General features: G+C 39.5%; 1 protein-coding gene across 5 annotated transcripts in view; it reads left to right on the forward strand.

Annotated features, from left to right (window-relative positions):
• HIVEP1 (HIVEP zinc finger 1) overlaps positions 1 to 26,056 on the forward strand; it is a 155,061-nt gene that overhangs the window by 26,180 nt on the left and 102,825 nt on the right. The window contains exon 1 of one of the 5 annotated variants that reach the window (XM_073005667.1): positions 15,415 to 24,273. The exons of the other annotated variants lie outside the window; for them this stretch is intronic. Within the exon in view, the coding sequence (XP_072861768.1) occupies positions 24,267 to 24,273 (7 nt within the window). The 5' untranslated portion in view covers positions 15,415 to 24,266. Of the gene's footprint in view, positions 1 to 15,414; positions 24,274 to 26,056 lie in introns of those variants that run through there. 5 annotated transcript variants of the gene reach the window in all.

Here is a 26,056-nt window from a genome sequence, read left to right on the forward strand (position 1 = left end):
TATATGGAAACATCATTCTCTGTAATAAAAAGAAAATGGAAACAATGTGGAGATAATTTTTATTTACCAATGCATTTGCTGTTTTAAAGAAATGGCACCCAGGGCTGCTGAGGTTGTGTGGAACAAGTATACTCATTTATTGCTGAAGACATAGTAGAGCTTCAAAGGATTTTATGTCTTGAAATTTATCCTAAGGAAATAATTCAGCTGAAGCAAAAAGATATTTGGTCAAAGATCTTGATTTTGGTGTTATCTTTAATAGCAAAGCAGTGGAAGTGCCTTAAATGCCCTTCAGTGCAGACTAGTAAATCGATCTTATGCTCTGGCAGACATTAAAAATGATAATTTTTGAAATCCTGTGGAAACATAAAAAATGTTCGTTATATATAAAAATCCATATGTGTATAGAATATACAATTTTATGATCTTTGTGGAAATACTTTTGTTAGGGTGACAGCAATATGAGAATTTTAAGTAATTTCAGACATCAATTGATCATTTGCTCTGTGACTCTTCAGTTAATTCATCAGTCTATGTTCTGAGCACTGCTGTAGGCCCCAGGGATGCATAGCCCCTTACATGATCTCTGTGTTCCTGTATGTGGGCACGTAAACAGCTAACAACACAGTATGAAAGAGCAGCTTTCTGGCTGGGCGCGGTGGCTCATGCCTATAATCCCAGCCTTTTGGGAGGCTGAGGCAGGTGGATCACTTGAAGTCAGGAGTTTGAGACCAGCCTGGCTAACATGGTGAAACCCCATCTCTACTAATAATATGAACATTAGCTGGGTGTGCGTGGTGGCGCATGCCTGTAATCCCAGCTACTCGGGAAGCTGAGGCAGGAGAATTGCTTGAACCCAGGAGGCGGAGGCTGCAGTGAGACAAGATCGCACCACTGCACTCCAGCCTGGGCAACAGAGGCTCCATCTCAAAAAGAAAAAAGAAAAAAAAAAGCAGCCTTCCAGAGAAGATGGTGTCAGGGCTGGGTCTTGGAGAATGAATAGGAGTGGCCAGATCATCTGGGTGGAGGATGACTGAACGGAGGCAAACATGGAAATATAGGAGTGATGTTCAAGTTTTGGAGGATGTAGATATTTACAAGGGCCAAATTATCTCAAGGTGACTTTAACAGGAGCAGTGATAGAGGGGATGGAGTGGGTGTTGAGGCCCGGGTCTTGGAGTGGGTGTGTGTATGTCCTACTTAGGGCGGAAGAGGAGTGCCTCGTTTTCACTTCTTGCAGCTTTTTCGTCTTTCAAAGTTCAGTATGGTATGCATTATTTGTTTTGTTAGTCATGCCACATTCTCATAATTTTTGAGCACCTTTTTTGGTTGCCTGGCTCTTTAGTAAACATAAGTATATAGAATCAAAATAGATATTTGTCTGTGTCAATTTCTTTGTGTGTTTGCTACTGTGGTCATTCATATATTGATCAGCGATGATTTTCCTGAGACTGTTTAGTGCATTGGTGGCAAAAATTAGATTTTCTGACTCCTGATCTATGAAACCAGATTTCTTTCTGCATTTTATTGCTGGGCTGTAGGTTATGTTGAATATAAACATATTTGTGGATAATGTAGTTGTATGTGGCTGAGAGGTTACGCTGGGTATTGTGGAAAAAAATTTTGTATATGAGATAGTAGCAGTGACTGTTTTCCTGTTTTGTTTTTAAATGTTCTTCAACATGGAGAATGAAATCTAAATGATAATTCTACTGTTTATTGGTTTTTCCTTTTTTTTTTTTTTGAGACAGGGTCTTGCTCTTTTGCCCGGGCTGGAGTGCAGTGGTGTAGTCATAACTCACTGCAACCCCAAACTTCTGGGGACAAGCAATCTTCCTGCCTTAGCTTCCCAAATAGCTTGGACTACAGGCACATGCCAGTGTGCCTGGCTACTTTTGTGTTTTGGTGGAGGGAAGGGGAGGTCCTCACTTTGTTGCCTGGGCTGGTGTTGAACTCCCAGCCTCAAGTGATCCTCCTGTGTTGGCCCCCCAGAGCACTGGGATTACAGGCATGAGCCACTGCACCCAGTCTGTGGTTTTTCTTTTTCTTATTTTTAAACATCCTGTGCGGGAAAAATTAAGGAACATGATATATCTGTTAGACATTAATACAATACAAATTCAGTATGTTTTAGTGTTTTGATCTATTGATGTCCTTTCTATTGAAGGCAAGGAACAATAGTTATTAGGTGCTTTATTAGATTTTATCTAATGTTTTCATAAAGAAGCACAGATATTACTATTTTTCAACTGTGATGTTTAATATTTGAGAATGTATTTTGGTATAATTGTTTTTCTTTTTAATCCTGTGTATTTTATGCATTTAAAAACATGCTGAAAAGGGGTCTATCAATTTGACTAGACAGTGGAGGCATACAGGGTACACAGAAAAAGCTAAGAATCATCCTCCGGCTGGTTGCGGTGGCTCACAATTGTAATCCCAGCACTTTGGGAGGCTGAGGCGGGGGGATCACGAGGTCAAGAGATTGAGACCATCCTGGCCAGCATGGCGAAATGCTGTCTGTGCTAAAAATACAAACATTAGCTGGGCATGATGGGATGCACTTGTAGTCCCAGCTACTTGGGAGGCTGAGGCAGGATGATTGCTTGAACCCGGGAGGCGGAGGTTGCAGTAAGCCAAGATTGCACCACTGCACTCCAGCCTGGGCGACAGGGCGAGACTCCATCTCAACAACAACAACAACAACAACAACAACAACAACAACAAAGAATCATCCTCCATTCCCCAAACCCTAAAGCCAGGAAAGGAGTAAGATTAACTTTAGAAATTAACAAATAGAGTTTTGGATCTCTACTGTGCCTTTTAGGAGCTCTGTGGATAGGACGTTTTACTTCTGAGTGTCATTCCCTATGTTATAAAACGAGTATAATACGCCTGTCACAGACTTGTGATGGGAGTTAAAATGGACACTTTATATAATATACCCGGCAGAGTAACAGGCACATAGGATGAATGTTGTTACCCCTTTGGTCCTTACTCTTATCATGAACTAGCTATGTCCTTGGCCAAATAACTTACCACTTTTTGGTCTTTGTTACATATTTCGCTAAACTAAAAGGATTTAGATTTGTTTATTTCTACTTCAGCTAAAAAAGTCTGTGATTATATAAAAAACCAGGATTACCTTTTTTCAAATTGGAATGCTTGATCAGCTAAGCTGACTTTTATTTTGTTGATTAAAGACATGCATATATCAACAGGCATTGTCTTTTGTGTCTATGCCACCTAACTTTTCTCTACCAGTCTTGTCTCATTAAATGTTTGTCAGTCACATTTGGATTTGGTTGAAACCATGCTGTTTATCCAAGGTCATGACTTAAAGTAAAGGACAATTTACTTAATTGCCTTAAATACTAGTCAGAGCCATGTGGAAGCTATGCAGGTAAACAAGCCTCTTTTGGGGGTTGGGTTGTAGGAACCCTGCCTTAGGTCTCTTGAAAGTGATATTTTTGTGTATTTTCAGTGGTCATCCTCTGTCCTTACCTTCAGTTCCAGTAGCTCTTTAGACCTCATTTGTTCTGCTGACACCAAGTTGGTTAGAAGGTCATAGCATTGGTTTGTGTGTAAGAGGTTGGAGGGAGGTCCTGGCAGAGGCTCATAATGAAGTAGAAGCATAAAGTCAGAGTTCTTGATTGCAAAGAGTAGAAGTAGCCTCTGACACAGGGAACAACCTCATTGGAAGGGGTGTCAGGTTGCTGTCGTAACCCCCAACACAGGTGGATATCTGTGTCTAAAAGACAGTGAGGAACCAGGGGAAGCTATTCCGCCATGACAGGGGAGATCACCACCCATGGGCAGCCTGGATCTTGGATGCCACCTCCACAGGAAGCACCGGACCCCTGTGAGCATCTGCAGTGGTTCCCTGGCCAGAGTTCAGGCAGGGCGGGCATCTGACCTGGCTGCCCTGCTGAGCAGGACTCAACAGCGGTGGCGTCCCCAACTGTGGGGCGAGGATTCTGATGCTGGGCGGTCGAGGGGAAATGTAAACCCAATGACAGATGAAGGTTTTCTATAGATGGGCTTGACAGTTGTTGGAACCGCTTATTATCTGTGTATGTGTGTGTGCCTGTGTGGGCGTGCATGCATATGCCTGCAGTTTGGAGAGGAAGGGATCTGGGCTTTCATCAAAGTCCTAAAAGGTCTTTTGATCCAGGAGTTAAGAAACACTCTGTAATAAAGAGATTTAACTGTGTTTGAATCTTTGCTTTTCCACCAGGTGGTGCAAATCTTTTATGATGTTCATAGAAGTCAAATCCTCAAAAGATAAGAATAATTTAAAATTGTGTCATTTTCTCTAAGAGTTTAGTTCTGTCACACAACCTGAAGCATTGTCGATCCGATTCTTGCTTTCCTTCTGTCTTTAATGAAGATACAGGTAGATTTACCTGTCTTTTTAAATTTGTGACTATAGATCTTAATTATCTGTAGATTTTTGAGACTATACTACTGTTTTGTTTTTTGTAGAAAGAAACTTCAATGACTGGGAAAAACAGTAATATATTCAATATACTAATTGTTTCACACACTCTTATGGAGCTAGAAACACCCAATTCTGATAACTTTTTGCTCTATGCATAAAACTTGTGTGATTTAAATTTTTGAAGGTAAAAGTCATGGCAGATTGGTCAGTGTATTAGGTCATTCTTACATTGCTATAAAGCAGTACCTGAGACTGAGTAATTTGTAAGAAAAGAGGTTTAATTGGCTTATGGTTCTACAGGGTACAGGAATCTGCCTCTGGGTAGGCCTCAGGAAGCTTCCAATCATGGTGGAAAGTGAAGAGGGAGCAGGCACATCACATGGCAAGGAGCAGGAGTGAGAGTGGTGGGGGGAGATCCCACGCGCTTGTAAACGAACAGATCTCAGGAGAACTCACTCTCACGAAGACAGTACCAAGCCATGAAGGATGTGTTCGCATGATCCAGCCCCACCTCCGGCACTGGGCATTGCAGTTCAACATGAGATTTGGCTTGGGACAAATATCCAAACTTTATCAATCGGTCTGTTTGTCCCTTTTTCTCCTCTGAGCTGTTGACAGTTTGCTTTCTCTCCTGCATCTTTCTGTTTTTAGAAATAAATGGTTGGCCGGGCGCGGTGTGGCTGACGCCTGTAATCCCCCAGCACTTTGGGAGGCTGAGGCGGGTGGATCATGAGGTCAGGAGATCGAGACCATCCTGGCTAACATGGTGAAACCCTGTCTCTGCTAAAAATACAAAAAACTTAGCTGGGCATGGTGGCGGGCACCTGTAGTCCCAGCTACTTGGGAGGCTGAGGCAGGAGGATGGTGTGAACCCGGGAGGCAGAGCTTGCAGTGAGCTGAGATCACACCACTGCTCCAGCCCAGGCAACAGAGTGAGACTCTGTCTCAAAAAAAAAAAAAAAAAAAGACATAGCTGGAGAGAGTGGGTTGCTAATACGGGCTACTGTATACATTACATTCTAGCTTACGTGTCCCCCTCCCCCGCCACTTAAGAGTTTGGTGTAGGCATCCTTCATGTCCTTCATGAAGGTTTTAATTTGTTAATCTGTTATATCATCTCTAATAAGAATTTACCTAATTCAGTTATTTCTTTGACAGAACAAATTAATTGTTTGTTTATTTTGTTTTTTTTTTTTTTTTAGACAGAGTCTCGCTCTGTCTCCCAGGCTGGAGTTCAATGACTCGATCTCGGCTCACTGCAACCTCCACTTCCCAGGTTCAAGCAATTCTCCTGCCTCAGCCGACTAGCAGGGATTAAAGGCGCGTGCCACCATGCCCAGCTAATTTTTTGTATTTTTAGTGGAGGCAGGGTTTCACTGTGTTAGCCAGGATGGTCTCGATCTCCTGACCTCGTGATCTACCCGCCTTGGCCTCCCAAAGTGTTGGAATTACAGGTGTGAGTCACTGTGCCTGGCCAGTTTTGTTTATTTCTTTTCAGTTTTACTTTTATTTTTTGCCGTTACAAACGACTGCAGTAAACATCCTTACATCCTTTGTACATAAATTCCATTTATTAATATTCATTTGCTTTTTTTTTTTTTTTGAGACAGGGTCTCTTTCTGTTGCCCAGGCTGGAGTGCGGTGGCCCGATCACAGTTCACTGCAGCCTCAACCTCCCTAGCCTCAGGTCTCCCAGACTACTGAGATTGTAGGTGTGTGCCAACACACTCTACCTTTTGCTTTTATTTTTATAATATATATTATTTACAGTGATTCTCTTAATCTTTATTTTAGTTCTATTAATGGTACCTTTATCATACAGAATTTTAAAGCTTTTTTGTAGTTGAGTCCGTCAACATGTTTTCTATTCTAACCTGCAATTGTACAAATAGCCCTCCTAAAGTTTCTTCTAGTACTTCTGATAGAAATAGGTTTAGGTTATCAAATATTTTATTGATTCCAAAATATATAGTTTTTAAAAAAAACTTTCATGTCTCTAAAGTTATTTCTTATAATAGTGTATCATAACTTAGCTAATAGTACTTTTTCTTTCAATGATACATAAAATAATGGTTCCTGTTATAATTGATGTTTTGAATTTAGCATAATTGGTATTTCTTGCACTTAGATCTTTAATCCATTTGTACTTATTTTTGTATATGTCATGAGGTTATGGAGTCCATTTTTCCCCCTACAAATAAAGCCGATTTCTCAGTATTGTTTACTAAATGAAGAATCCTTTTCTCGCAGAATTGCCGTATAGTAACTTCTGATATGTGCTTTGACTCATGGCCTGATCCACTAATTTATTTGTTCCTGTGCTATACTCTTTTGACAACAGTGGCTTTTTAGTTAAGTTCTATATTCCAAAAGGGTAAGTTTGCCTTCACTAGACTTCTTTATTTTAAACATTTCTTAATGTTTACTTGAAATATCCTAACTTTTGATTCTCAAGTCTCTGTTTTTACCTACTCTCTTTACTTACAAAATGTGTTGATCCAGGCAGGCATTTTGTATGATATTTGTTTGCACATGAGTGTTCATATAACGGCATTTCTCCAATTTCCACTTTCTAAGTGAATTTTTTTTTTTTTTTTTTTTTTGAGACGGAGTTTTGCTCTGTCGCCCAGGCTGGAGTGCAATGGCATCATCTCAGCTCACTGCAACCTCCACCTCCCATGTTCAAGTGATTCTCCTGCCTTAGCCTCCCAAGTTGCTGGGATTACAGGATAGGCTTCTGCACTACACCCAGCTAATTTTTGTATTTTTAGTAGAGATGGGCTTTCACCATGTTGGTCAGGCTGGTCTCAAACTCCTGACCTCAGGTGATCCACCTGCCTCGGCCTCCCGAAGTGCTGGGATTACAGGCGTGAGGCAATGTGCCCGGCCTTGAAATTTGTCTTTTAAGAAGGTCCGTGATTTTTCTGGGTTTGTTCTTAGCTCGGTGGGTATTAGTGGCTTCAGCATCAAGTGCAGAAGTTCTCGTTGAACGAGACGCTGATCAACATCGCCTTGCTGTGTTGTTAGTGGCACTTCTGTAATTTCTGTTTAGAGACTGTCTGGGTTTTGTGGGATTTCTAGCAATTTTAGTGTCTCTGTCCTCTGATGCCAGTGGCATTCCAGTCATTACGATCGAAGTTCCCACAGAGTTTTGCTTCAGAATCATCTGAGGAGTGGATCTCGGGTGTGGAGGAGTATATGGAGAATTGTTGAAGATGGGGAGCATGTGAATGTGGGGTTATTCTGGGCTGTCTTTTAAAATATCCATTGGGAATGTTTATTTTTTTCAACGCCCTGCATGTGTAAATGATGCTTCCTTTGGAGTGGGCCTGCCCGTGTGGAGACCACCATCTTAAAGCCCTGAATGGCACGGTGCACATGGGTTTCTGGGCTCCAGAATAAGAATTCTAAGTGAGTCTCCCCCACCCCCATAGAACACTGTTATAATCTGTTATAATCAATGATTGGGTTCTGTGTTAATATTTTACTATTTTAGGGGTCCATTTGTGGACTTTTATGGACTGGTCAAGACAGCAACCAATGTATAATTTTTCCTAAGGGGGAAAATATATTCTAATTTCTAAACAATATTTTCAGTTGAATTTTAAAACAGCCGCTTTTAAGTTAAGGACTCCATGTTGGCACCAAAGGGTACCTTGGGAAGCTTTCCTTCCCCACCCCCCACCATCCCATTGCCCTGTTAGCGCCCCTCAAAGTAGTCAAAGCCAGCGCACCTGCGTGCAGCTGAGGGCTCGCTGTCCCCCCAACCAAAAGCCAGAGCACCTTCGTGCAGCTGAGGGCTCGCTGTCCCCCCAACCAAAAGCCAGCACACCTGCGTGCAGCTGAGGGCTCACTGTCCCCCCAACCAAAAGCCAGCGCACCTGTGTGCAGCTGTGGACTTGCTGTCCCTCACTCAAAGCCAGCGCACCTGTGTGCAGCTGCAGGCTTGCTGTCCCTCACTCAAAGCCAGCGCACCTGTGTGCAGCTGCGGGCTTGCTGTCCCTCACTCAAAGCCAGCGCACCTGTGTGCAGCTGCGGGCTTGCTGTGCATGTGTGTTTGCAGTGAAGTGCCTCAGCCAGTTCCTCCTTCCTTCTTGAAGCAGACTGTACCCACATCCCTCCTGTGTAGACATTTTGGAGCCTCCACTGTGATGTTTGCCTGTAACCCATCGATAGAGCTAAGTCAAATTTGCTTTTTAAGAAGGTTCATGTTTATTTTCTGGTTCTAGGGCTTCTGTGGCTATTTAGATGAGTTGTTTAGAACACTAGACTAATGAGATCACCAGGGTGATGAAACATTGTGTGGATCTTGGCTGTCTTCTAGCACATTCAGCTCTGTTCCTAACCCTCGCCATCTACTGGGCATTTTTATTCATATGCTTGATCAGAAGTTGGCTTGGGTGAATGTGTGTGGATCCAAATACCTCCACCGGTCATCTCAGAGAAGCAGCTCGTCACCTGAGTCCTGGGAGGGTGCCACGTGTTGCTCACTGGATGGAGAGGCAGGGCAGCTTTGTTTCACGCCAGGTATTGGCTTCTGAAACGTTAGATTCAGCTGAAAGGAGGGTGGAGCTTGGTGGGGTTTATGTTGACATGTCAGGGCAGATGTATTTGTTTGTATATTTCCTTTAACATCTCATGAGTTGAGCACATTTTTAAAGGTGCTGTCAGGGTAGAAAGGAGGCCCAGGACCACTGTGCCGCCAGCTTCAGAATACATTGTGAATGGTGTCCCCTGGGATTGTGCAGTGGGCACAGCCTTGAGATAGCCCATTAATTTCTTCAGTAAATGCATGTTGAGTTAATGCTTGGTAATGAAGCGTACCCTGCTATGTTAGGGAATGTTTGTTAGAAGCGATTGATTGTAACCCACTGGTGCCATGGAAGATTTGTCAGCATGGTGATTGTAGCACATAAACGCCTCTGATGACAAAGCTCAAACCTCATTTATTAAATGACAATTAAAATTGCCTTATAATTTTAACAATGTATGCCTGTTAAAATGTTCTCCATTACATCTACAGTGGTGAATACGTGCCTAATAAAAATTTGATAATAATGAATAGTCCCAAATATTGGGAAACCAATAATTGTCTTTAAATTATGCTTTATAATTATCTTTAAAATTCTACCCATTTGAAATCCAGCTGTTTATTATGTTTTTAATACTTGAAATTTTTTTTATGAATGAATGTGAGTCTCCAAAGAATGTTAAGTATCTTGTTTGAAATGTCAAGCGAAGAGATGAGATTCATGTAATTTAAATCACCCAGAATTCACTGGGAGAAAATTTTTAATAATTTTAGCAATATAGAAACTAATGAGAAACATTATACCTTGGTTGTTTTAAGTATCTGAATTACCTTTGTAGATTTTATAGACTTCATGTTCAAATAATAATTTTATGTGTTTGCAAACACTTTGATATTCTAAACTTGAGTAGCAATCTAAAAATTAACCATATGGTAATATTTTGTCTGTGTTATTAGGGATAATGGCCAACATTTATTGAGTTCTTATTGCATTTCTGGACCTGTTCAAATCTCATTACCACATTTAACCCTGCAAAAAAGTCTTGTGGCACATTGCTGTGTTCGTTGTCCCCAATTCAGAAAGAGGACAGCTAAGGCCTATAGAAGTGAGAAGCTGCAGTCCCCCAGGAAGTGAATGTCAGAGCAGACATTGGAGTTAGAATTCTGGGTTGCCGGCTGGGTGCAGTGGCTCATGCCTGTAATCCCAGCACTTTGGGAGGCTGAGATGGGTCAATCACAAGGTCAAGAGATCGAGACCATCCTGGCCAACATAGTGAAACCCTGCCTCTACCAAAAATACAAAAATTAACTGGGCATGGTGGCACGTGCCTGTGGTCCTAGCTACTAGGGAGGCTGAGGCAGGATAATCACTTGAACCCAGGAGGTGGAGGTTGCAGTGAGCTGAGATTGTGCCACTGCACTCCAGCCTGGCGACAGAGCAAGACTCTGTCTCAAAAAAAAAAAAAGAAAAAAAGAATTCTGGGTGGCCTCATCCAAAGCTTTACACTTCTTCTTACTGCCACTACACTGTTTTGTGTGTGTGTGTGTGTGTGTGTTTGAGACTTGAGTCTCGCTCTGTAGCACAGACTGGAGTGCAGTGGCGTGACCTTGGCTCACTGCAACCTTCGCCTCCCGGGTTCAAGCAATTCCCCTGCCTCAGCCTCCCGAGTAGCTGGGATTACAGGCGCCCGCCACCAAGCCCGGCTCATTTTTGTATTTTTGGTAGAGATGGGGTTTCACCATGTTGGCCAGGCTGATCTGGAACTCCTGACCTCGTGATCTGCCAGCCTCAGCCTCCCAAAGTGCTGGGTTTACAGGCGTGAGCCACCGCGCCCAGCCGACCACATTGTTAAAGGCATAAAATACTATTGCAATACTTTTAGCAGTAATTTGTACATTAAATAAGTGACGTAATTCTGAATGCCTACAAATACGTGTAAGTCTTGTAACATTTTGGGACCATGCTAATGTCAAGTGTGGCCCTTATACAGTGATACATATGGGCATTAAAAGACCATGCAGTTTTAAACAACTGGAGACAATTCGCCGGTGTCTTTACAGAGGAATCAGGAAGTTGGACGGTTGGCCAGTGGGTGTAATGGTGGTTTTGGAAGGCATAACTGGGTGAAGGGAGGAAGCTGATTTGCCTGCATGTGCGCTTTGTGCCAGGCACTGTGCTGTTGCATGTGCTGCTACCTCGTGATCCCCACGGTGCTGGGAGACAGGATCGTGGTAGCCCTGGGCAGCCTAGGTCTCTTATCCCGGGTCTCACAGCCACTGGGGCAGAGGTGCTGCTCAGAAGCAGGGGTTCTGCCACAAACACACCTTCTTTCCATCCTGTCACACTGCTGATTGCTGTTAGAGTTTGGCCTTTCCCTCACCGTGCTTTTGGGGTGGGATTGGCCAAGGGTGCGGATGTTTCCTTCGGTTTTCATCCTTACATTTCTTAGGCACTTCTAAGGGCACCTTTTTCCTGTGGATACACCTGGTAGAAAGCTTTTTAATTTAGTGGTATTTGCATCGTGAGAGATCACGTGCAGTCATGGAACATTCTTAGTTTCCTCGGTAAGCGGGTTGGGAAAGAATTTCAGACCTTTGCTTTGGGTTCATTGCGCTTGTCTTTCCAGAGCAGTACCCCTCCTTGCTTTTCACATCCGAGTACTGAGCAGTTCGCATGGTTTTGGCATGTGCCTAGAGGCCCTCTGAATTTGTAAGTGAGCTGTATGCTTGACTCTTGCTGTTCCCATTTTGCAGTTAGAGATGCATCTGGACTCTTCTGTTTTTCACCAGCTTTCATGACTACGGGCGTTTCAACTTCTTACAAGATTTCTGTGAAGTGGGTGTCTCCATTTCTGCCAGTTCTTTGTCCCACCTTGAAAATTCATACATTTTAGCTGCCATTGGGCCCGGTGATAAGAGCGGGTGGGCCATGGTGAAGCATGAGGCCTTGGGAAGGCCCCTGTGTCCCGTCCGCGGCAGCAGTGTGTGACAAGGCTGGAGAGTGGACACCTTCTTGCTCCTTTAGATAAGGGAAAGAACATTTGCTGGAATAAAAAATTAGGATCGTATTTTTCTAAACTCTGTCACCTAGACATGAAATGATCATTTAGAATTGAGAAGAGATGGCATGCATTTCCAACACTCTACTTCTCTCCAGCCATTCTTGGCCTTCCAACCAATATGCCCATCACCCTACCCCAAAATCTTACCTTTTTTAAACTTTATTTTTTAGTAATCAAGATTCTACTTGTGAGTCACAGGGCATTTAAAAACACGCACAATCTGTTGTTAATGGTACCTGGATATACTCTCTAATTGAAAATTCAACATTTAAGGGCAAATACAGAATGCTTGTTTTTAAAAATACCTTTACAGTTTAAAGAACTGTAGGGGCTAAAACCAGATTGTCTCCTTTTTAGTATTAGTTATATAAAATTATTCGATCTTTGTGAAACTGAAATACAGGCTTGTTTTGTGACCCTTTCTTTCCAGTTAACTGGCTCACTTTTGAGCAGAATGGTGAGGCTGTTCTTTCTGCTTGGGGAGTGTTTTGTATTATTTTCTCTCCACTAATCTGTACAATTCAAACGAAAATCAAGCCTCAGAGTGTTCATGTGGTGTCCACTGAGCACACTGGCTGCTTAATGCATTTTAATATGATGTTAGTAAAAGAAAGTGTGGAGATAGTTACTCACTGGGTATTATAAGATTTTAGATTCCAAAGTGTAGCCAACTCTGGCTTACACAAAAGAAAATAAAAGAGGTGAGAATACAGCAAAAGGTGGGTGTGGGCGGGGGGAAGTCTATGGGGTGATACTCCCAAGCCATTTATAATCATAATAACATTTATTATGGGGTGTGGGTTACCAAATAACAGGAGCACCCTTGAAACAGGTGTTAATATGTTGAAATCTTTTTGGTACACAGAAGCTTGAAATTAATGACATTTCTTATGGCAGGATTCACCTGTTTTTAAGGTGCAGGTACCGTCGGCATGCCCCCTTGTGAGCAGCCTCCCTCTGCAGGGTTCTGACCCTCTCTCTAAGATTTGGCTGCCGAGTGGGTCAGCATCTGGAGAAAGGGAATCTGAGTGGTGGTTTAGCCCCTCAGGGAGCTTGTGGGGTGACAGCACTGGCTTTCTGTGTTTGGCAGAGTGTTCGAGACCTTGCACTGGACGGGGACCATCATGCCAGTTGCTCCGCCTGATCGGACGCGTCTCTTTGAATGACTATAGGATATTAAAGTTGAAGGAGGGCTCTTCGTTATTTAAATTTCGTCCAGTTCTCTGTTCACAAATAACTAAAGAAGATATTTTTCTATCTACTTGCTCAGATAATACATGCTATTTATATGTAGAAAGAAAGATGGAGGGATGATTTACAGATGACTCAAACTTATTTAAACAAATTAAATTTGTGGATTTCCACTAATAAGCTTATAGCGTAGTTTTTATTAAACAAACTTCCTTTTTCTAGTGTGCTCTATTTGGGATTTCAGCAGTTTTTATTATGTAATGAGGGAATATTTCTGTTGTGAAATTTTGCTTCCTTTTTGATGTAACTGTTAGAAAGAGTTAGAATTTGATGAACTGGTTTGTAACATTAAAATGAGGATGAAAAATTACAAGGTACTCACCGAATGAATGTCACTTTCTGGGGTGTTGCTGGCGATGATGTGGGCTCTCTGGAGCATGTATATCCGGAGGTGCTCAGAGTCTGCCCCTCTTGCTCCTAAGAAAGTCGAAGCCTCCTATCTGATCAGCTTTGTCCATGATTCTCTAACTTGTTCTTACACTGACACCATTACCTGCCCTAAATGCCAGGCACCTACTCTGCCAGCCCAGTGGGAACAAGCCTGTATTAGGAAACTGGATTGAGTTTAGAGTTGGGACTGTTCCACATGCTCTATTTGCCAGGTAAGCTTTAGCATCCTCGTCTGTAAATAACGAGAGTTCATGCCTGCCACACATGGGCACTGTAAAAATTAAACACCATTGGCCGGGTGCGATGGCTCACGCCTGTAATCCCAGCACTTTGGGAGGCCGAGGCGGGCGGATCATGAGGCCAGGAGATAGAGACCATCCTGGCTAACATGGTGAAACCGTCTGTCTACTAAAAATTCAAAAATGTTAGCCGGGCGAGGTGGCGGGCGCCCATAGTCCCAGTTACTCTGGGAGGCTGAGGCAGGAGAATGGCGTGAACCCAGGAGGCTGAGCTTACAGTGAGCTGAGATCGGGCCACTGCACTCCAGCCTGGGTGACAGAGCAAGACTCCGTCTTAAAAAATAATAATAATGATAATTTAAACACCATGGGGCCAGCTGGGCGACTCCCACCCTCTCCTCAAGAATCATAAACAGCTTTCTTTGCTTTCAAGATTAGCTCCTCGCAGTCGGGCCCTGCCAGGCCCCTCCAGCCAGTTTCACTGCAGATGCCCTTGCTTTCTAGCCCTTGGCCTGGTGGGCCATTTGCTCATCCTAAGTAGGCCTTTCCTGCTTCCACATCTTTGCTCCTACTTTTTCGGGGTCTTAGTCTCCACCTATTGAAATGTTGTATTGATGAAGGTAGAAGTGGCGGGAAATGGTTTTGGGGAACCACAGGCCAGGCGCTAGGCATGCTCATTGCTACTGGGTTGGCAGTTGCCCCCAGGCCTGTTCAGTGGACGCTGTGTGCACGTGTGCAGCACATACACAAGTGCATAGATAGATAGAGAGCGAGAGAGAGAAATAAATATCAGGATGACAGGGTTTTTACTTCCCCTCTTGGATCTTATACTTCTGTCTCCTTTCTCTCACAGCGAAAAAGACTGTACTCAGTGACTCCTGGAATGACAGAACTACTTACTTGCTTCTATATACACAGCAGTTCAGACTACTAATGCCAGCACCACTACCACCATTTTTCTTTTGTCATTAGGGTATGTCCCACTACGGATATATGATTAATGTGTTTCACTGTCAGTCATTCTTCTCTGTGTGATTGTGCTGCCACCTAATACATGTGAAATTCATTTGTCACATTTTATTTTTGATTTTTAGTTTTTATTTAAAATTTTTGTTTTACAATCAGAAAATATTTACATGACTCTAAAGTAGCATCTAGAAAACAAGATACTGTCAAAAAAGTCCATCTTCTATCTCTGCCTTCTCCCCTCCGATAAGTAACCATTTAAGACTACTATGTTTTATCTTTCCATTTTTGCCTTTACTTTGTGTGTGTATACATAGTGTGTATATGTAAATACTATATAATTTGTACATATTATTTCACCCAAATTAAATACTATATAATATATAGGTAAAATATAAATATGTAGCTATAGATATCTTTACATGTTAACATGCAGTCTTAAACTTTTTTTTTTTTCTGGGGAAGGGAGGTGGTGGGGAGGGTGGTGCGTGAATGGGTATTACTAAAATTACTTTATTAGGTGGGCTGAAGTTTTTATTTGTTTTTGTTTCTTTTTATATAAATCTTCATAAACTCTTATTCACTGTGCTTTTTACTTTTAGTTAGCTTCTCTTTCCATATTTACACTTGTCCATAATTATACTTCAGTAATCTTGGGAGAGAACCTCTGTGGCTTTCTGAAAAATTATTCTTTTATATAAACTTGCCCAGATGAGTTATAGGAGGAACTGTTCTCACCAGTTTCAAAATGAGTTCAAATACTGTGTGGGGGGACTTTCCAACTGAGGATAGCATGTCATGGTGTGTGGTTAGCCAGTACAAATCTAAGGGGCTGTAACAGCTTTTGCTAACTTGTGAAACATGCCTTTAATTTTAAAAGCAGTCTTTGGAAATTCTACTTCCATTTGTACATGGCTTTACATGAATAAAGACATGTCTTCTTACGGAATCAAGACCGTGGCATATATATACAGGCAGATTATGAATGTATTGATTCTTTTACTTTACATTATATTTACTTAACAAGGGCACATTAAATAATGAAATGCATCTTACTGGAACCACCCAAAGTAAACCACTTAGAAGGTCACCTAGAGGTAGCTTTGTAGAGCATGAGGGTTTTTATTAATATGTTTTAACTTTCTTAAACACCATTTAAAAAATTAATGTTCTAAATATACCTCCAATAGTACATGAAACTGTTACAATAGTGTCCGAACCTTACATGTGTAAAGTTACTTGATCAGTTTGAAAAATTTGTAGTATTTGTGAAAAAGGCTGTAAGAGCTAACACTGAGTGTCTACTCTGTGTCTGGTATATTCCATCAGTCATCTCTTTCAGGAATTAAAACTGTCTTATGAGGCAGATAGCACTATTTAATTTTTTTGTTATGAAAGAGGCTGAGACTTGGAGAGTTGGAGTCTCTTGCCTTGTATCATGTACCTAGTAAATGGCCAAACTAGGAATTGAGCCTCAGTTTGTCTGAAAACAAACCCTTACTATTCCCAGTGTACCTTGTTACCTCAATTTACTTTCCTTTCTTGTCCTAAAATGAAGTCTAAGGTTCTGATTTCACCAGATTAAGACTAAGTAACCACCTGTAAACTAGAAATTTTAATCGATAAAACAATCTTTCGTATGCTTTAAAAATGCAGGCTAAAATGGTTAGGAAATGCTGTCTTTTGGAGACTTGTAGCAAATGCTCAAAAAGTAATTTCTTGGGTTGGGAGGGGATTCTCATCACAGTTTTTAAAATAATTTGATTGTCATTATTGCAAAGCTGTGTAGTTCCTGTAATTGGAGTATTTGCCTTTACACTTCATAGCTATAATTTTCTTCAAGATCGGAAGACTTTCTGTGCAACTGCTTTAATTTACATCTGTTTTGGGGAAAATATAACACGTGTCCATAGTATATGGTGTTCCATTATAAAGATTTGCAGTAGGTAAGGTATAAAATTATTATAAACATTTCTCAATATGCGATTCCTCTGTGTGTGTGTGTGTGTGTGTGTGTGTGTGTGTGTGTGTGTGTAGGAATGTTTTGTGGCATAGATAGCCAAATCTTATTTGCTGCGCTTTAAACATTGAGATGTCCTGACTGTCAATTTGTGGTTTGTTTAAAAGAAGAGTGGAATTTTTTTCTAGTCAAGTTACAAGATAAAGTTTACCAAGGCTAAAAATAAGAGAAGCAGTACAGAAATGTATTATAAGCCATGGAAAAATTATTATAAGAAAACACCATTAATTTAAAATTAACTAAAATTTTAGGATATAACAAAAAAACATAAATAGGTACCTATGAGTCTGAAGGGGCAACAGACTAATAGAAATATTCTGAGGCCCTGTGGAGATGGTGTGGGGGAGTTCTGAGTCTACAGCCCTAGGTAAGGGCAGAATTGATTCCATGTCTTCACTGAAACCAAAGTGGAGGTGGGGTAGGGGGATGCTCTGTGGGGGACTATGTACTGCTTAAGCCAGGATATATTTGGAGAGAAAAGAAAACATTAGTTTTCCTTTCCCAATCATATCAAACCCCTTCCCTCACAAAACAGAAAATGACAAGAGAAATGTAGAGATAAACATGCCAAGCTCTGTTATATGGTGGCTTTCAGCCCTTTTCCATAATAAATAGGATGAACATCTTGGTACATAATGTATCTTGTATTTAAGGTCATTATTGTTTTTCAATAAAGAATATGACAAATAGGATAGCAGAAAGGGAATGTACATTTGATCCTTCTCCATGTGGAAATGTGAGCTACAACTTGTTAGTATCAGTAAAATAGGTTATCTTTCCCTTCTCCACTTCAAATAGTCTGTCATACTTGAAAGCTAATTGCTTTCAGGCTCGCATAGCCCATAACTCCCAGCAACATATAGTACTGCCCGCTCTGTGTTTATTTACTTTAATCTGTCAATTGTGATGCCAACTTGAGATATTTGGGATTATTACATTTGATTCACTCATTTGCCTGATGAGTATGCAAATCATTGGATTGATACCAAGGTTTATGCTGTGGAAACTATGGTATGAAAAACTGTATATAGTCTGTAGCTATATTTACAGAAAAACATATACTATATGTCTGTTGCAGAAAATTCGGAAGATCCACATACAGAAGTTACCGTCACTCATAGCTGTACCATCCAGAAATAACTACTATCAACAATTTGATATCTCTCATTTTATGTATACATATGGATATATATGCATATAGCTACATATGTATCTAGACTATGTATACATGCACATTTACACACATATACATATGAATATATAACTACACATACATGAATTTTAAAACACAGTTGGCATCATACAGTGTATCTTTTGAGATCCTCCCCTTAATATTTTCTATTACTAGTATTTTTCAGTGTCATTAAAATTCCCTGTAGACATCAGTTTCAAATGACTGCATAATACTGTATCACATGACTTCACCATAATTAACTTTTTTTTTTTTTTTTTTTTTTGCTGTTGTAAGATTAGCTTGTTTCCATATTATTTGGTTATTGTGGAACCTCTTGTTTCACTTTTCTGATTAACATACACGATTTCATGATATAGCATATTATTTGATGTTGTGCTTCTTGCTCATTACAAAATCTGAGCATTTGAGAATCTCATTCAGGGTGGTGGTATTCATTTGTATGTTTATCCTGAAATACTTTGAAGGAAAAAGTTATCTACATGTTAAATACTCATTTTAGAAAGTAACCTTTGTTAGCTTCAGTTTGATCTACTTTCATTCAGTTTCTCGTGAGATGTAGATTTCTTCTCGCTAGGTAGTCAGACTTCTGTGCAGAATAAGATGGGCACGTTCCTGCTCTTGTAGAGCTTACTGCCTAGTGGGAAAGTATAACACTAAATAATTAATACATTATTATAGAATTATACTTGTAATAAACATTACAAACCTAAAGTTATAGTATGTTTTTAGAATGTATACTTGAGGAATCTAAGCAGGAAAGAAAATTCTTCAGTTAAAATCATTATTTTGTCATCTTTTGTTGTTTCTATTTGAAATAGAAAACCTCGATTCCTTATCTGACGAGCTGCCACAAACCAGAGGATACAATATGGACATTGTATTTATATGTTTTTCTCTCACCAATATCCAGCTTAGACGAGAAGAAATCTTTAATCCTTTTTGGTTGGATGTTTGATTTCTGAGCTGGAATTTTTTTCTAAGCTAGCAAATTTCAGGGTACAAATTGAGTTATTTCTGCCAGCATCCTGGATTTGAAGCACGAGATTTCATCACTGTGATTAAAAGAGCCTTTCTCTGCTCACAAAGCAAGTTAAACAAAATCAGCAAAATGATAGAGATAAACGTGCTTGGTCCATAAAGCCCAAGACAAGTGTTCTATTAAGCCAGTGCTGTTATAAAGTGAGTACAGTGAGATGTGGAAGGATAGTGTGCATCTTTTTGGGGAACTGTACTATATGTAATATTCATGGAAAAGATGAGCTGTTATTTGCTCCTTTTATATGCGCTTGCTCAGCAACTTAGGTAGCAGAAGTCATATATATTGGATTAAATGGCTCGACGCACTTGTTCTAGGGGGTCCTAGTTTTATCCTTGATCTGGTAAAAGGTTGGAATAGAGAAACTAAGGTTAAAAAAAGATTAATGAAGAACCAGAAGTGAAGAGTCTGGAGCAGAAAATAAGTTTAAATGTCTTTGGGATTTATTTGGACTTGAAATAGGGTCAATAAATTACCAGTGAGTTACTGGGCAATGTGAGGTTTGAAGATGAGGGAAGTGTCTTGAATTTACTTATTACATTGTATAGAGCCTTAGACTGAGTTAGTGTGATGTTCTTAAAGAAAAGTGGAAAGAGTAATAATAGTAACCTGTGTTCCCTTCAGTTGAATTCATAGCAGTTAACATCTTGCCACATTTGCCTTATCTCCATATCTGTACTTTTTTGTTCATTTATTTGTTGTACATTGGAAAGTATTTAGAGTTATCAATTTTTGTAAGTTGATTTTGAATATGGCCACTTTACTGAATTCTTATCAATTCAGTTGATTTTGCGGGAATTTGTCTAATTAGATTATCATATCAGCTGCAAATAAAACGATTTTGTTTCTTTCTTTACAATTTTTATGCATCTTTTAAATTTTTTCTTGTTTTATTACATTGTCCAGGACTCTAGTAAAGTATTAAATACTGTTACTAGTAAAAACCTGACTTTAATGGCAATGCTACTGGTAGTTCACAGTTAAATACAAGTTAGCGTCTCATAGTAATTTTTTACATAGTTTTGGAAATTATTCTAATCATAACTTTCTGAGTATTTTGGAAATAATGGTATGATTTTTTTTTTTTTTTTTTTTGAAACAGAACCTTGCTCTGTTACCCAGGCTGGAGTGCAGTGGCATTATCTTGGCTCACTGCAATTTCTGCCTCCTGTGCTCAAGTGATCCTCCCATCTTAACCTCCTGAGTAGCTGGGACTACGGGTGTGCACCACCACACCTGGCTAATTTTTTCTTCTTTTTTGGTAGAGATGGGGTTTCACCATGTTGCCTAGTCTGGGTATGGAATTTTTATCAGTGTTTTGGTTTAATATCTCTGTATAATGAATTGTAAGCATAGATTTTTCTGATGACAAGCTATCCTTATGTTCTTGAGCTCTCACTTGGTGATGATATTTCAGTCTTTTTATATACTTGAGTACAACTATATTTTAAATAAATTAATGAATATAGATGCTGTTGTGACTAATGAAATATAGGTGCATTTAAAAGTATTGCCTATATTTTTATTATTGATATGTTTGCTAAATCAACAGATAATAAAAATATAACTACTGTCACCGGGAGGACTATAGAATTCTTTGCTGAAAAGAAGGCCTCATGCTTGAAATGGTTGGCAGTTGGTAATCTAGATACTTAAAAAAATACATATTTTCCTCCTTACCCCTTTTTTGGTAGTTTTGCTTATGGGTATATATGGTATATGGTCTAGAGATGATCTTGATACTAATCTGCAGAAACCGCAATCTCAAAAATAAGAGGGACTTGAAGAGGTTACCTCCATTGTTCTGTTTTCTGTTTATCAGAGACTCTCAGAGATGATGACTGTGTTATAGTCTCATGAAGTAACTCATTCTAAAGCTTCACCATCAGTTCGTATCTCCTGACTTTGATGCGCTGGGGTATTCCAGTTAGTAGCATCTTCTGGTATGCTCAGGATTGGTTAAGAGACTTCTTTCTTGAATATTTGATATTATAACTCTTTCTAAATAGATTAGAATGATGAATATAAAATTTAATAATTATTTGGACAATGGGAGGGGAGTCGGTAGAATCCTTTCTGATAATCAGTAATCATACAGTAATTGTAAAATGTGAAGAATGTTAGGTTTAGAGTACATAAGTCCCTGAGGCCAGCATGTTGAGTTGTCACTTCGCTTTAGTATGAGAAGGAAGGCATCTAGGTAATCAGATTGATTCTGATTGTTTCAAACCAAAATGCTGCTGTCCTGTAAGGGGCCTTTGGTCTGAGAGTGTTTGTCAGTGTCAATATTGCCAGTGATTTGGAAAAAAAAAAAATGTGTAAAATTTATATATACTGCATTTATAAAGTGCTTAGTGGTAATTCTGAAAATGTTAGTGTTTAGAAAATAGCATTCACCCAGTCATGTGTTTAGAGAAATAGAAATTGTCAAAAGAAAGTTAAAGAAAGCAGTTGGTGATGTCATTTACATGTTAGTTCCACCCCCCAGTTGGCTAGCTCTTTTGAAGTTGACTCTTAAAATCCTAGAATCATTGATCTTGCAGCTGAAAGGAACCTGGAGAGCATTGGTTCAAAATGTGTTTTTTTTTGTTGTTGTTGGAACAAATATTGTGCTAGATATTAGAGATATAAAAATGAATAAAATATGGCTCTTGCCTAAAGTCTAGCCTGAAAGACAGACAACCTGAACAACTACTTTACTTTGGGGTAGTAAGTTCTGGAATGGGACCTTTAGGCAGGGGGTAGATTTTCCATGTTTCCTCGGTGTGGCTCCAGCAGCTTGGGCAAGCAGCCAGGTGCAAACAGCTCCGTAGTGGTGATGGTATTGCTGGAACTAGACTGCTGGTCTCTTGATACAAGTCACATGGGACTGACCTAGTGAACTTCGCAAAAGAAAATTTTACCAAGCATGCATGTATGCATGTAAATATATAATGTAAGTATGTACGTATGTATTGATTTAGTACCTTGCTCTGTGCAGTTAACAGCTTCTTTATGTGAGACGCATAGACATAGACATTCATGCTTATTTTTTTTTTTTTTTTTTCTTTTTTGGAGACAGAGTGTCACTCTGTGTGTTGCCCAGGCTGGAGTGCAGTGACACAGTCTTGGCTCACTGCAACCTCCACCTCCCAGGTTCAAGCAATTCTCCTGCCTTAGCCTCCCAAGTAGCTGGGATTACAGGTGCCCACCACTGTACCTGGCTAATTTTTGACCTGGCTAATTTTTGTATTTTTAGAATAAATGGGGTTTTGCCATGTTGGCCAGGCTCGTCTCCAGTTCCTGACCTCAAGTGATCTGCCCGCCTCAGCCTCCCAAAGTGCTGGAATTACAGGTGTGGGCCACCGCACCCAGCCGACATTCATACTTTCTTATCCTATGTTTTTTGGGGTGTGGGGTACAGAGGTTGGGTGGGGATTCCCGCTAAACATTTAGAACCAAAAGCAATGAATAATTTGAGTAAGTTTAAATGTGATTGTGTTCTTGTGTTATCTAAAACACTATACTCTAACCCTAAACCTCAGGATAAAGGCTTAGATTCTTTTCTTGTTACTGGGTCCATGATCTTGGCTGCTTCTCCTGCCACATCCCTCTGGTGGTGCTCCCTGCATTGCCACCTACCTGGGGTTCTCCTCGCCTACTGTGCTGTTTCTAACCATCATGCTTTGCCCTGAGTCTCTTGAGTCTTTTTCTGCTGTCTGAAATGTGATCCTGAGATTCACCTCCTGTCCCTCTGGGAAGCCTCCCGGAACATTCAGCTGGGACGAGTTGGGACTGCTTGAGGTACAGCTCCCACCGCCTCTGAGAGGCCCTCTATGAAAATGCCTCATGTCCGTATGTCGCTAAACTGTAGGGTACATAGCATGTTGGTAGATACTTAGTAAATGTTTTGCTGAAGAATTCAAGTTTTTAAATTGTCCTTTTCATCAGACAACTAAAAAATGTGTATGCATATACATATATACAAGTATATCTAGTTTTTAATGTTCTAATTATTCTCTTACATTGTTTTTCATGTAAACGTAACTGTTTTGGATTTCAATTTATTTTTCCTTGGGAGAATACATGTTTTGGAGGATATTCAACCCACCACATTTATATTGTTCACCAGTAGTATCTTGTTCCAAGCTATTTCAATTGGAATTCTTATTATTAGACCATCACATGTTTATAACCACTTACAGAATTTGATACTTTGGTGCATCCCATGGATTAAAACATACTTTGAAATCTGACATCTATATAGTAAACAGTTATTGTAATCATGATTTGGTTAATGGGGATTTACATCTGCTTTCCAATCTCTGTAGCCACATGAAGTGTAAGCTAGCCATTGTATTTGCTTCTTTAAATGTATATCTGGGAAATGAAACTTTAGACAATTACAGTATAAACTAAACCTGATAACAGGTGAATAGTGAATGATAATCTGTTCAGTTTTTCCCTCCTGTAGAACTATTAATAGATAGTTGACTATTTCGTTTGAAAGTAAAAATATTTTTTTAAAACCTTGACTTTTCTAAATAAATGAGAATCTGCAAAAGTAACAATGCATATTAAGCACTGATTGTTTCGTGAGCGTCATAATGAATGGCCTCTCTCTGTTGTTTGTAAGAAAGCCAAATTACAGGATGGTTAATACCTTAAAGGACTCATATCTCAAATACTAGGATGCCCAGACATAAAGGGGGCTTGCTGAGGTACTGTGTCGGTAAATGAAACTCAGCAAATCATAATCGTCTTTGGATTCTCAGTCATGTTATGTAAGTGGTCACACAGATGAATTTTTAACTCTGATTTTCCTAAGTTCCTTTCCTAGCCATTAAATGGTTGCGAAGGTGCTCTCAGATGCAGAATAAGAAGAATGCATTACTGTGACTTTAAGAAGGAAATTAAGTAGGGAGGGAAAATGGGGATGTTGTGACTGCTGACATTTGTGGCCTCCTTTCATTTGCGTAAGAGGTGGACTGGCTTCTCTGTGGCTGCGGTTGCCATGGAGAGGTAGTGGGGGAGGACTTCCAGGAGGCAGCCCATGAGCGAGAGTCTGCCTTAGAGCTGCTCCTAAATGTGATGTGAAGGGGAAGGGAGCTCAGGTGTGCCGCGGCGGCACAGATAATGGGGATGGCCGACCTGTCATGGCTGGTAACGTGACTGTGCACATACCCCTGGGTGTGACGGATATGTTTGTGCAAGTGCCTGTGGATTCTCTATGTGAAATGAAAGGATTGTAATGTTGTATGTGTTCCCACCCTTTGATGTGATTTCCTACACTTGATGTGATTTGATGAAAAGAGTTTAAACAAACCAGTGTACACCCTGGTTATAAAAAGAGACTAACTTCAGTCGGCATGTTTGCATATAAGTAAATGACATCAACAGCAGGTCAAATAAATTATTGTGGAACTAATACACTCGGAAAAATCTAATATGGTAGGTTAAACTGTAACCAGAAATGACTGTGTTACTAACCTGGTATTATTATATAGATATTACAGAGTAGTGTAGCTGGCTAATAGAAAAAAAACGAATCAATGAAAGTTATAAGATTTTTTCCCTGCATAAAATGTAGAAGAAAATCACTTGCATGTTTTGTAGATAAAATGCTTATATCTGAAGAGATACATTTTGAGAATTTTAATCATTGTTATTAGTATATTTTATTGGAAATACTTTTACATCAAATAGAGAATTGCTAACGAGTTTATAGTATGATCATTTTATGGCTTTTGTTGACATAAGTGGTAAATTGAATATGATGATTACATTTGTCTTTTGTTTTCTTGTGGATATCATTGTGGATATTGCCTTTGTTTAAATATTAATGTGATTGGTAATTTTAACTTACACATCAAGCTACTGTTCAAAAAAATTTTTAAAGTAAAAATCTGTTTCTCATGAGGAAATCATATCATGTATTAAATTTACCAAATATAAAGAAACTTATTTGACTTCCTAGTTTTCTGATGAAATTTGAATGAGAGCCAAATATTAACATTGTTTTATAGTAGAGTAAAAAATAGTTTAGGTGAAATAATACATTGTAAAGTTGTTAGTCATTGACTACTTAATGCATATTCAACTTAAAGAATAACTAGTTGCTTAAGTTAAGTCTGTGAAATAAATGCCAGATCTTTTCTTTTTAAAAATATAGTGTTAGGTAAAATCTAGGTGATAGTGTTATATAGTGCCACTGAACAAATTTGTAGAATGTGCAAATTTATTATGGAATTTACTTAGAAATTATTACATTAAGTATTTCAGAAATTACTTAACACATATTAGAGATTATACATATAAAACTATTCCTTTAATGTTAACCTTATTCGGCTTCCTAAAAGCTTCCATTTCTTTTTTATTTGGAGTGTTGTATATTAAGACTAAATTTCTTTACTTTTTGAGTATGATATTTAAATGTATAAACATTTATGAGTTATTAGGTACAGTTATTGATGTAATTAAACATTTCATTATTTTTCTTAATTTTTAAATTAATTCTAAGTTTACATCTTTTCAGCAAGGAAGCCAAAATTGGTTTTTTTTTTCCAATTACTCATGCACGTCAAAAGGCTATGGGGAATAAAATATTTGAGTATTTGTTAGATAATAATAAGTAATCATTAATGAGTGCCAACTACATGCCAAGTGCTACTCTAAATATTCTTGTTTTTTCTGAATCTCATGCAACTTTGTGAGGTAGGTACTATTTTCTAACCCATTACGGATGAGGTAACTTAGGTTTGGATTGTAAAGTAACTTGCTCAATGTCATAAAGATAAGAAAGGGATAGACCAGGATTTGAACTGAGAGAAATTTTTAACACCCACGCATTACTGTTTTTTTGCATATTAAAAGTATAGTGTAGTCTGGCACAGTAGGAAAAGCTTTCTGTTCAGGTGTCCTGGGATGAAATCCCAGCTTTCTGTGT

The sequence above is a fragment of the Chlorocebus sabaeus genome, chromosome 17 (genome assembly GCF_047675955.1).
Source record: "Chlorocebus sabaeus isolate Y175 chromosome 17, mChlSab1.0.hap1, whole genome shotgun sequence".
Classification (NCBI taxonomy): domain Eukaryota; kingdom Metazoa; phylum Chordata; class Mammalia; order Primates; family Cercopithecidae; genus Chlorocebus; species Chlorocebus sabaeus.